General features: G+C 43.0%; 1 protein-coding gene across 1 annotated transcript in view; it reads left to right on the forward strand.

The window, feature by feature from the left end:
• The window catches only part of LOC126473573 (probable tyrosyl-DNA phosphodiesterase), a 99,176-nt gene that overhangs the window by 42,952 nt on the left and 42,863 nt on the right, over positions 1 to 13,361 (forward strand). The window contains exon 5 of the mRNA XM_050100712.1: positions 8,237 to 8,359. Coding sequence (XP_049956669.1) covers positions 8,237 to 8,359 — 123 coding nt within the window. The remainder of the gene's footprint in view (positions 1 to 8,236; positions 8,360 to 13,361) is intronic.

The raw sequence follows: 13,361 nt of genomic DNA on the forward strand, positions 1-13,361 counted from the left end.
AAAAAACACCAAAAGCGTACGAATTGTGACATCTGGTGACATCAATGCGCATCAGAGAATGTAAGGCAACTGGGAGAATGCATCCACAACAAGAGCCAGTATGAATTCAAGAAGGGACCTACAAAGTCTACATGAATGCATTTCTGTGGTTGCCTTGGAGAGTGCCAGGACGACAAGAGACCCCTGGGAGATACTTGTTGTTGGGCACAATGCTCACAAGCCACAAGAAAACGGAAGATTTTGCCATCAATCCCTAGCCAAAATGTCTCCTAATTAACAGTTCAGTGCACGAAACTCCCCAGTGGCCCTGGTGGAGAAGGTGTAGAACCTCGCGCCTAACATGGCAGGACGGACTGTTCTGGGAGAGAGGTCTTTTGTGGACAACAGCAAAACATCATCAAAAATCAGAGGGATGATGCTGTAAGTAAAAAAAATAGCTATGCAGGGGGCCAAAGCTCAACCCTGTGGTTTACCTGGCCAGCCCTGTTGAGCAAACCAAACTACCTGGCGGAGGACTGGATCGGCGGCAACAGTAATCGCTATGGGTAAGCCCATAATTGGGAAAACCTCGATCATGGCCTGCATTTCAATACCGAGATGGAAGCAAAGCAATTATTCATAATCAAAATTGAGATCAGGACCCATAGGAAAGCAGGACAAGGTGTCTGCATTGGCCTGTTTGGATGTAGTTCAAAAATTGATTTCGTAATTGTAGCTAGACAAGAACAGTGCCCAGCATTGTAGGCAGTGTACTGCATTGTCAGGCAAGAAAGTGTGAGGGTTAAGTAAGGAAACCAGAGGTTTATGGTCAGTAGTAATTGAAACTGGAAGCCATACAAAAAAAAAGACCATGCAATTTCTGGAAGCATAGACTATGGCAAGAACCTTTTTTTCCACCTGAGAATAATGCTACTGGACCAGACTGAGAGATTTAGAGCAAAATCAACAGATCGTTCAGAGTCGTCAGCATGTTGGTGCGCTAGCATCGCTGAGGCCGTACTGCGAGGCATCAGTTGCCAAAACTGTGTGCTGGTCGGGAGAGGACATGGCTAAACAAGGAGCCAATGGTAGCTTTGATTTCAACATTTGAAAAGCACATCCGCAATCTGGGCTCCAGCAGAAAACGTATATTTTGCGTAATAAGGTGTCCAACGGGCGGGCCGATGTGACCGCCCTTGGCTATCTTTCCTGTGAAGGCTTGAAGCTCCTTCGTGGACAAGGGGCAAGGTATTGACGCAACAGTGGAGGTGTGGTCTAGCAGTGGGCGAGCCCTATCCCAAAAGACCTCAAACCCCAAATAAATAATAGAAGGTTGAAAAAAACTGAGATTTTGTTAGGTCACACGTAATCCTGCAGACTGTGAGGCAGAAAACAAAGTGTGCAAATTTTTCAAGTGATTGGCCATGGAGGAGCCCATGATGACAATATCATCCAGATAATTAATGCAACGTGGGACAGTCATAGTCAGTCGCTCTAAAAATTGTTGGAAAATAGCAGGGGCACTAGGCACACTGAAAGGAACACAAATATTGATAGAGACCAAAAGGAGTTTTCAAAACCAGAACCCGCCAAGACTCTTCATCCACAAGAACCTGGAGATATGCTTCAAATAAATCATTTTTGGAAAAAGGCTGATCACCCAACATTTTCACCTGCAGTTCCTGCTGGGGAGTCAGGGATTATTTATCCAGGATCAACTGCACATTGACCGTAGTACTGAAGTCACCACAGAGGCGAAGTTTCCATGAAGGCTTCCTAACTACAACCAGCAGAGACAACCGTTCACTAGCCATAACAGGTTGCACCACACCTAGAAACTGAAGTCTGTCCAGTTCTGCTTTCACTTGATCATTCAGGGTGACAGGAATGGGATGCACATGACAAAAACGAGGCCGAGCGATGGATTTCAAAGAAATACGAGCAGAAAAATTAGTAGCGCCCCTAATACCTTCTGACAATTCCTTACACAGTGTTTCCAATTGAGAATATGGTACCTGATTGAACACAAGGTGAACTGTGTCAGTGATAGAAAACTCAAATGTGTGAAACGAGTGTACCCCAATGCAAGAGGCAGATGCTGTAAATTGTCTAATGTTCTGTTTGTTATAATTGACCAGCTTCCATGTGACTGATGTCAATGGCAGCAAGCCTAAACTCACATAGGTGTGAGCATTCAGTAATGTCACTGCAGCACCTGTGTTGACCTGTAGCCAGAGCATTTCACGAATAACGCTTAACTTGATAAACAACTTGGGAGAAGTGACAAGCTGTGGAGTTACACAGTTTACGTCAATGTCCATATCCTGAGAAACCTTCAGCAAACAACACACGGAGGAGATGTGACCTTTCTTCTGGCAAACGTTAGAAGTAGCTCAGTGCTTAGAGTACACGAAATGTTCATGCTGGACAAAACAGGAAGGACAAGACGGAAACAGAGAATGCTGATGCTGGCACTGTGGCTGTTATCTGCTTGGGCTCGCTTAGGTCTGCTCAGCACTGGACCTTCATGTTTACTGCTGCCCTGCCACTACCTTGTGCAAGCCACAGTGGACACATCTTGTGACACTACTGCCACATGACCCCACACTTCAAGCTGTTTGCAAAGCTTCTGCCAAGAGGGAATGGGGGAAGGGGGGTTGAGGTCTCATAGAGTAAAGCCTTCTGGTGCACTTCCTTGTCCAGAGCTAAACAGATAATTGTGTTGTGCATCATAGAGCCTGCTGAAGAGTCACTATGGGCGTCAGTAACAAATTGACACTTACAGCTGATGCCGTGAAGTTCAGCTGCCCAGGCCCTGTACGACTTGCTTAGTTTCTTGCACCATCGGTAGAATTCATCTCGCACCTGTATGACATGCGTTCATTTGCGGTGGATAATAAAATGCTCATGTGATCAAAAGTAAGGGCTGCCAGTTCTTGTAAAGGGGTAAGCTGACAGTAATTGAAACACCTTAGGTGCAATCCACGAAAGGAGGAAAGCTTTGCACAAATTCAAGTGCGTCACACTGAAAACCAAAACACACTGAGTCTTTTTTCATAATCTCCCTGATCCTCAGCTGAATCATCATCAGAGGAAAAGTAGGTGGATGAATTGGTGGAACAGTACCCTTTCTGTTAATGGAAGCCAACACAGTGTTCACAGCTGAAGTAAGCTGTTTAATCAGAGCTGGTGTCACGAAGTCAGTAATGAATAAACCTGATAAAAGCACACTTAAAAGATTGCACATACAGAAACTGTTCCACACTCATTGTCAGTTGTGTATAACCAAGCAATATATGAAACCGATCTAAGTAACACAAATATGGCTTTATTCATAAACCTCTGAACAATAATGGAAATAAGCATCTTGTGACACCACAGAACAACTGATGTGAGTGATACAAACTAGAAGAACATAGAGTAAGTCAGTCAGTGCTGCTCCATGCGTATTTAGGTGTAAGTCACCTGTAGACGCTGTGGCAGAGACTATACTATGTACACACTTCCTACAGGTGGCCTCTAGTGGCCGGCCCACACTGATGATACAGTTGGCAGTTGATTTGAGTGCACATACAAGGCGACACTACACTCAGTGTACACATACTCATAATCACACGCACTGGTAGCAGTATACACATATACCTACTAGAGACAGCAGATGCCTCTACATCTAATGTTATGACAATGTACTTAGTCTGATAAACATGGTACTGGGAAAAAAGCTAACCTCTCTAATAGAAATAGGATGATCTTAGAAAGGGATCTTATCTCTAATAAAGAAACCACTGCCACAAAAGTGAATATGAGCATTATTTCCATCCAGACAAAGTATCCATGAAAACATTGTGATGGGAGCTGCATAAAGCAAACATTTATGGTTGTGTAACTACTCCTATAAATCAGGTGACTGTAGAGAACAGACTTAAGCTTTGGAAGGGGTGCAAAATCTGATCTGCTGACCAGTGGAAACATGGTGCAGCCCAATAGTCTATTTTTGTTTCCTATTGCTGGATGTGTTTATGTGCAAAGAGTACAATCCAAAATATGTTTTTTCTGCCATAATTTTTGTGCAGTTTCTGTAATGGTTTAGGCAGTTGTGTTTTGGATTTCAGTGGGTCCTGTGGTCACTCTGAAAGTGACCGGTATGGTCAAAGAAACAAGTTTAGGTTACCATTTTCGCGGAATTTATTCAGGCTGGGAACTGCTCCTTTGCACATGGCTTAGAAATGTCCAAGACTAGTTTGATAAGCATGGAATATAACGTTTAACTTGGCCTTCAATATAACGTTTAACTTGGCCTTCACAATGGTCAGATTTCAGTGTTGTTTTAGTTTCCATATTAAAAACAGTAAAGTGCCTTTTACACTCCACTCTCAAAGAATTGAAACTTTTTTTTGGGATGTAGGGTGTGAAATTCCATAGATTCAAAATATCTATGCTTCAGTCCCCATGATTATTTAGGATATCAGAAGTTGTAAAAGGAAAAAATTTGTGAAAAATCCTAGGAATCACCAAAACATGCAGCATATTATAGAGGAGATGTTGTTGTTGTTGTTGTTGTCTTCAGTCCTGAGACTGGTTTGATGCAGCTCTCCAGGCTACTCTATCCTGTGCAAGCTTCTTCATCTCCCAGTACTTACTGCAACCTACATCCTTTTAAATCTGCTTAGTGTATTCATCTCTTGGTCTCCCTCTACGATTTTTACCCTCCACGCTTCCCTCCAATGCTAAATTTGTGATCCCTTGATGCCTCAGAACATGTCCTACCAACCGGTCCCTTCTTCTTGTCAAGTTGTGCCACAAACTCCTCTTCTCCCCAATTCTATTCAATACCTCCTCATTAGTTATGTGATCTACCCATCTAATCTTCAGCATTCTTCTGTAGCACCACATTTCGAAAGCTTCTATTCTCTTCTTGTCCAAACTATTTATCGTCCATGTTTCACTTCCATACATGGCTACACTCCATACAAATACTTTCAGAAATGACTTCCTGACACTTAAATCTATACTCAATGTTAACAAATTTCTCTTCTTCAGAGTGGCGCAGTGGTTAGCACACTGGACTCGCATTCGGGAGGACGACGGTTCAATCCCATCTCCGGCCATCCTGATTTAGGTTTTCCGTGATTTCCCTAAATCGTTTCAGGCAAATGCCGGGGTGGTTCCTTTGAAAGAGCACGGCCGATTTCCTTCCCAACCCTAACCCGAGCTTGCGCTCCACCTCTAATGGCCTCGTTGTCGACGGGACGTTAAACACTAACCACCACCACCACCACCACCACCACCATCTTCTTCAGAAACGCTTTCCTTGCCATTGCCAGTCTACATTTTATATTCTCTCTACTTCGACCATCATCAGTTATTTTGCTCCCCATATAGCAAAACTCCTTTACTACTTTGTGTCTCATTTTCTAATCTAATTCCCTCAGCATCACCCGACTTAATTCGACTACATTCCAGGAGAAGATGTATGCAAATGTAAAATAGTTGTTACCTGAACAAAGAGAGAAATGTATCAGGAAGGCACTCGGTGATGTTAAACAATAGGAAATGACAACGACAAGTTGCCAGTTGATGCTATACTTCACAGTATTGACAATGAAGGTGGATGAATAATGCCCCTCATGAGCATAAATATAAATGTGTATCGACAATAAGTTCCAAAAGCTAGGCTAATTTTTTCTACTTTTATGTTTTTGTTTCAGCTGTAGTTAGAATTTAGTCTCCTGTAACTAAATGTTGGCCAGCCATACTATCTTTTTGTAATTTTCTAAATGTGTACATGGGTTTTGCTAAATATTATAAAGAAGTCACCTCAAGACCTGTATTAAATGTGGAAAATTATCAGCAGAAGGATAAAGAAATTAATGAATGTACCATTTGGATGTTCAGTCACCTATGCTGCATCGTCCCATGATAGTAGCAAAAAGTGTGAAATATAGAAGCAGGTTACATGTAGGTTAACATACATGTTTGTACCTCCATTTCATGAAGAGGTTCCGTGAAGCATTAGAAAAGTAAATACATAACCCAGTAAATCAGATTAGTCATCTTGGCTTGTAGTCGTATGCATAAACAAGTCACAGGGGAGGAACCCATACAGTGAAATGCAACTCGATCTCTCAATAGACAATGCAACCTTTGTGTGTCACCACAGTTATCCACAGAAATCCCCAAAATAACCATCTGATAAAAATTCTGGAAGAGACATACTTTACTGTAACAACTAGGGACTTCTATGTTCATTATTCTAAGTGTAACTTTAGTTCATTATTTTTTTCATACATCAAACTGCAGGTATTACCCTCTGGATAACAACAACTTATTGGCTGATGCTATTCATATATATAAATTTGTAGCTATGTGTACAAATGATGGTCTGACCCAACAGAACCCAGCATACTCTCAAACTTTGTTTAGGTCCACAAACACCCTTAGTTCCCAGCCCTTGGCTGCTTCATTCATGCATAACAAACACCATGAAATACAATTGATTTGTACATATTTGTACAATGCAGAGGAAATGCTTACAAATAAAAATCCTCTCGACTTGAAAGCTATGTAAATCGAGTTGAAGTGCTTGAGCTGTCACCTTAATCATCAGGTGTTTAAATCACTGCCTGCTGGGGCTGCAAAGTGTCCTTGTACGTGCAGAGCAACAGAATCCAGAATGCTTATGGTTTAAATATTAAGTACTTGCAGATTTGTAGGTTGAAATTATTGTAATCTAGCAGCTCAGCACAAGAGAACACAAGACTACAGTTAGAAACGTTCTTTCTCATCTGTCATCTCAGAGCATCTGTAGTGTCTGTTGAAGTCCCTTTGCAGCCCTGGCCAGAGTCCAAGAAATCTTAGCACCATGTGATACACGAGACAAATCATGTCAAATTGCCTCGTAAATGCTCTTCCAAAATGTTTTTGGTGGACCTGGATAATTCATGTCCACTGTTCCACATACCCAATTAGCTAAGTCAGGCTTGCCATCTGACACCGACTTGCAAAATGGGGTTAAAGCATTCAGTTCCTCTGTACCACTAATCAGTCAGTGCCCTGTAGCAACCTGACTACTCTCAAAAGATTCCCAGATCCAACCATGACCAATTTTCTTCTACCATATCCTCTGTACACAATACAGAATCACAGTCTAAAGTTAAAGGGCATAAAGACATACACAAGAACTTCACTGATCAAATTTCCATTGAAGCAAAACACAGTTTATTCCCTTGTAATTACTGTTGTTGAGTACACTTATATCATTAAATGACACCCTCATACCCTATCAGTGACCTGTTCCTAAATAGTTTGTGTACACTATCTAAACAAAAATATGCATCTCAAAAACAGGCAGTTGGCTAAGACATTTCTCATGTCTGCACCTGGGACTGCACTTCCAAATGCTCTCTTAACTTTCCACACTGAGAGAACAACTTTACTGATCTATGACGACTGACTTCCGAAATATACGCTGCCATGCCACCTCCACCTTTGGGGCTCCAAATTCACCTACTGTACCCCACCAGAACAGCTGACTGACTTCTCAATTTTGTGATTTCCTCTGCATAACACATTATTTTTACATGCAGACATTTCAGCCAATCAACCTTCACAACAGAAAGTAGGCACAGTGGTTGGCTATTTCCTTTTAACACTCACAGTAGTTCACTAATGTGCTGCTGCCTGGCAACTCTCTCAGGTGTTTGTTTCCCAGAGGGCACTAGGAAATGTCAGCCATTCTGTGGGAACCACCAAGCTGTGTGATGCCTTCACCTTTTAGCCAGATTTGCAGCATATTACCAAGATTGTTTTCCCTTTGCTACAGGTGTTTAACTGAAAAACCCTTACACATCCTCCATACAGTCCTGATCTCTCCCCACACAATTCCCATATTTTTGTAATCTTGAAGAAAGACATTTGTGACCATCAAATTATTTTGGTCAAAGAGATACACACCTGGGTACAGTTGTGATCCATAGCCAACCACAAACATTTTTTCAGGAAACCATTGGTCATCTTGTCTCGCAGTGGGATAAAAGTACTAGAGTTATGGTGATTACTTTTGAAATGATAAACTATTTACTTACTTTGTATTCCATCTGTGTTGTTTTCACTTGACTGCCCCCTATAGAATTGAAGACTATGCAAAAAATTGTTCTACAGGCGAATGGATTTTTATTTTATTCTTGTATTGATCTTATAGCATGGATTTTGTCAGTTGGACTTAAAATTACCATTAATAGTTTAATTTTTCTGACAGGAAAAAACCGTTACTCATTCTTTATGAAGATGATGGTGATGATTTCAAAAAGTGCAAGAACATCCCAGATAATGTGAAGGGTTATCGAGTAAAGCCAGGACATGCATTTGGACATCATCACACGTATGTATTTACCACTGCATTTGTTTGTGCTAATAATTTGGAACTTTGTTTTTTTTCTGGTTTAGCTATCTTCTCTTAATTTTTCAATGAAATTATGTATTTGTCTGTGTTTCTGTACAAATATTCATAAGTTGGTATGAAACTGCATGAAATCATTTTAGAAAACAATTCTTTGTTAAAAATTTAGCCACATATCTCAGTGAAATATACAAGTACTAAATACATTCTAGGTTGAGGTTTTAGTGCAGTAATAAACATTTAGTCATTATATACTAACTAAGTTGGTTTGTCAGCCAATACTTTGAACACCTCACACTCAAGTACTGCATGGTCCTAATTCCTGTTTGGCCATCCACATTTACTATTCTTTGCAGTTTCCCTCCACATTTAGTATTCTTTGGCATTTCCCTAAATTACTGCAGGTGATTGCTGAGATGGTTCCTTAATTTAGCCATGACCACTTACTTCAATCTTTTCCCAACTAAGTTAGTGTTCTGATTTTCTATCATCTGTCGAGATCAGGTCCACAGCTGTATCAGTTATATAAATGATGTAATGCAGCTGCCATTTTTTCTTCATTTGTTGCACGACTTCACAGTTTCGGTCTTAAGCAATTATCAGTTATCCTATTAAATGGAAGCTTCATACCCTCTGGGGGGCTCTCTGCTCTTTGACGGGTTCGTGCTTGGCTACCATGGGGCCCCAGCCTTTGCAACATCTTTTCCCTTCCGTGCTGCATGACAATCCACTTGCTAGTCTTTGCCCTCCCTTGGGGAACACGTCTGGGATGTTTTTGGAAATGTGTTATGCATTTTCAGTAGGCAATATCGGAACAGTCTCTCCACTGTTGTTTGTTCCTTTTTCCTTTCTTCATTCCCCTTCTTCTATGCTTCCTCCATCTCGACATGTGGGTTCCTCTGTTTCTTATTCCTCCTTGTACACTCCTGAAGGCCAGCCCATGCGTCTGATGTGTAACAGGTGACTGGGTAACGCATAATTTCCAGCCCTGGGTCAACAGGTAGGATTCACACGTCCCCCCTTGTACAAGCCAGGCACGAGGAGGGGTGATTGCTTGAGCTGCTGCCTTTCCAAATTGCCGATTGGTCCCTCTGTCAGATATTCGGGAAGTTTGACATTTGGTGTGAATAATCACCTAACAGGGGTGCACCTCTCTCTGAGAGGGCCTCCAGTTAGAAGGAGCGGGCCATCAGAGATGCTGGCAATTGTGGGGGATTTTCTCGCAGTTGGCCAATCGTCTTTTTCTCAGTTTATGTCTGCTAAATGTAAACGAAATGAGGCTGACGATTCAAGGACCCTCCCTGCTGCACCAAGGTTCCTCAGGATTTCACATACTGAAGACGATCAGTCCTTTTCTATGGTAAATCCATATATTATTCATAAAGGTGTTGATGCAAGTGTTGGCCCTGTGAAATCCTGCTCTCATTTACACAATGGGACTTTGCTTTTGGAGACTACTTCTGATTCTCAGGCACAACTACTTCCACCTTCGCTCCTCCATGGCTGTACTGTTCGTGTTGAGGCCCACTGACTTCTGAATTCTTCCCATGGTGGTGTTACACTAGGCTGCTCGATGGTCTGACCGAGGCAGAAATCCAAACATACCTCTCTGATCAGGGTGTCACTGCCATCCATCACCCACACTCCCACACTCTTTTTCTCACTTTTGATAGTAGTGGTTCCATCCACAATCAAAGCAGGCTATGAAGTTATCACAGTGCAACTGTACATTCTGAGTCTGATGCGCTGCTACCAGTGTCATCATCACAATCACACTTTAATGTCCTGTTGACACTCAGCCAAATATGTAACACATGGTAGGGATGCTCAGAAGGGAAACTGTCCACCTTCTCGACTGCAATGGTGACCATGCCACCTCCTCCTGAGATTTTCCCATGTATCTCAATGAGCCCAGGGGATCCGGGTAAAGGAAAAAGAGCCTTACCTGGTCGCTCGCTAGTTGGAAACCCTGTGTTCTACCATCCAGCACTTACAGTACTGTTCTAGTTGCAGCTCGCTCCACAAATGACATGGTCACGCAGACATGCGACCTCAAATTCAGCATCGCAGTTGTAAAATCACCCAGTGTCACGGTAGCATCCCCGTCTCCTCCTTCAGCTGTGCAACAAGCCACCAAACTTTCACCTCATGGGGCAAAGTCACCTGCTACACAACCAGCAGGCTGTATTGGACAGAAGGAATACTCCCATGAAGACTTCTTACATCCCTCCAGCCACCGAACATCTGAGTCTTCCTCTTGCAACCAGAAAGGCTACAAGAAATCAAATAAAGGCAAACAGTCTTCTCCTTCTCTGACTTGGAGACTCTCTTTGACAGTGTCGCCATGTGATACCCTCGCCATGTCACCGGTGCGCACTGCCGTGTACTCTGGAGACCAACTGAAGGAAAATGCCGATGCCTCTAGACCTCATGGAACAGGAACCTCCTGCCTCCGTGCTGTGATGGACCTGGGAGATATGTTCTTTTCTACCAGATTTGTCGATACCAAATCTAATGAGGGAGGTTGTAAATTTTTCCTATATTTTTGTCAGAATATTTTTTGTGAATTGTAATTTGCCTTATTTTATGCTAATTTGCTTATGTGTTCGAGAGTGACAGCATATTGATTAACATTAGTAGATGTGACGAATAATATCAAAGAGACTGGTTACAAGTGGAAGCTTGTGTGTTGTGTGAAATGTCTTTGGGCTGGAGTTGTTTTTGACCGTAGTCAGTCGGCAGTGAACACTCCGTGTGTGACGGTGGAACAATGTACAGGTCCCCGTTATAATAATTTGCAAGTGACCAGCAAAAATAAGTTATTCTACTACTTGTTTATATAAACATCAAGAAGGAAGCACGTTTGGAAAAATGGTATTTGAAGCACCAAAAATGAGGCAAACGCATTGAACCAGGACATTTCCGCAGCCGACGAAACAGCATTATGGAATCATACTTTCACTAGACGACTGAAGCCAACACAAAGAAGTCAAATATCATCTTATAAACATCCACGGAAAAGTGAGTACTGTCACGAAATATGCTAAATTCAAGTATATAAAAATAGTGAGCATACTTCAGTGCCCTGTAGCAACAAGTCTTCAAAGGCTGGCACTCGGCAGCTGCTGAGGTTACACCCCCTTCATTTTTTCCCCTCTCCCCTTTCCTTATCATGACTCTCCTCCAATGGAATGTTCACGGGCTTTGATCTAACAAAGAGGACTTACAGCTGCTCTTGGAATCACAGTGTCTGCTTGTGTTTCCTGCCTCCAGGAAACAAAATTGCATCCTCATCCTCACAACTGCTTTGCCCCCCCGCCCCCCCTCCAGGATGGCATTCCATCTGGTGGGAGAGTCATGCTGCTAATCAGGGATGACATTCATAGTCGGCCCATCTCCCTGACTTCTTGGCTTCAAGCTGTTGCAATCCACATTTTCCTTCCGCACTTGACCTTTTCCCTTTATACCATTTACATCTCTCTGTCATTCAGTAGCATCAGGACAGACTTTCCCCAGTTTATTGGGCAACTCCCTCACCCGTTTCTGATGCTCGCTGACTTTAATGCCTACCGTCCTCTTTGGGGTTCTCTGAGAACCTGTTAAAAGATGTGCCCTCTTGGCAGACCTTCTCAATCAACTTAACCTTATCCACCGTTAACACGGGAGCACTCACGTTCCTTTCAGACTTCATGCATTCCTGTTCCCCTTTGGACATCTCCTTCTACACAGCCCATCTTGCCTATCGTCTCGAGTGGTCTGTTCTCTCTGACACATACTCGAGCTACTATGTCCCGTGTGCTATCCGTTTGCTGACTCCTACACCATCTACATGCACACCCAAGTGGCAGCTTTCTAAGGCCGACTGGAGGCTTTACTCCTCCCTGGCAGCCTTCGAAGGACATCATTTCCCCAGTTGCGATGACCACGTAGGATAACTTACAAACACTATCCTTACCGGCTCAGAATGTTCCATTCCTTGCACTACTTCTTTGCCACGCCTTGTCCTGGTCCCTTGGTGCCATAACACAATTTATGTGGGGTGATGTGCTCTCCGTGTTTTTAACCATCATCCTACGATGGTAAATTGCGTTTGTTATAAACAGTTGCATGCACAGTGTTGTCGCATTCTTCAGGTTAGCAAAAAAGCTAGCTATTTTTCCTTTATTGGTTCTTTTAATAGCTTCGCTCTCTCTTCTGTCATGTGGACCAACTTCTGACAGCTCTCTGGGACCAAGGTCCATTCCCCAATTTCCATCCTGACAATAGCAGATAATGTCATAGTGGATCCTGTTACTATCTCCAACACCTTGGGCTGCTATTATGCAGAGATTTCGAGCTCTTCCCACTATCACCTTGCCTTCCTCCACTGAAAACGAGCAGAGGAGGCTCGGGCGATACCCTTCTCTTCTCAGAATCGTGAGTGCTTCAATGCTGCCTTTATTATGAGGGAGCTAGATCATGCTTTCAGTTCATCCCAATCCTTTGCCCCAGGGCCAGATCCTGTCCACATTCAGATGTTGCAGCACATTTCTCTTGCGGACAAGCGCTTTCTGCTTAACACGTACAGCCGCGTCTGGGCAGAGGGTATGTTTCCCAGATGCTGGCATGAAGCCACCGTCATACTCATACCTGAGTCCGATAAGGACAAATACCTTCCTTCTAGCTATCAACCCAACTCTATCACCAGCTGTGTTTGCAAGGTGATGGAACATGTGATTCATGCCCGGCTGGTATGGTGACCAGAGTCTCGCAATTTACTAACCACTGCACAGTGTGGATTTCGAGCATGCCATTCTGCAGTTCACCATCTCGTCCCTTTGTTGATCCATGTAACGGATGGCTTTCTGCGGAAATAGCAGATTGTGGCTGTAGTTAGGAGACGAGGTACTGGCAGAAGTAAAGCTGTGAGGACGGGGCGTGAGTCGTGCTTTGGTAGCTCAGTTGGTAGAGCACTTGCCTGCGAAAGGCAAAGGTCCCGAGTTCG

This window comes from Schistocerca serialis, chromosome 4 (assembly GCF_023864345.2).
Source record: "Schistocerca serialis cubense isolate TAMUIC-IGC-003099 chromosome 4, iqSchSeri2.2, whole genome shotgun sequence".
In the NCBI taxonomy this organism is placed as follows: Eukaryota; Metazoa; Arthropoda; class Insecta; order Orthoptera; family Acrididae; genus Schistocerca; species Schistocerca serialis.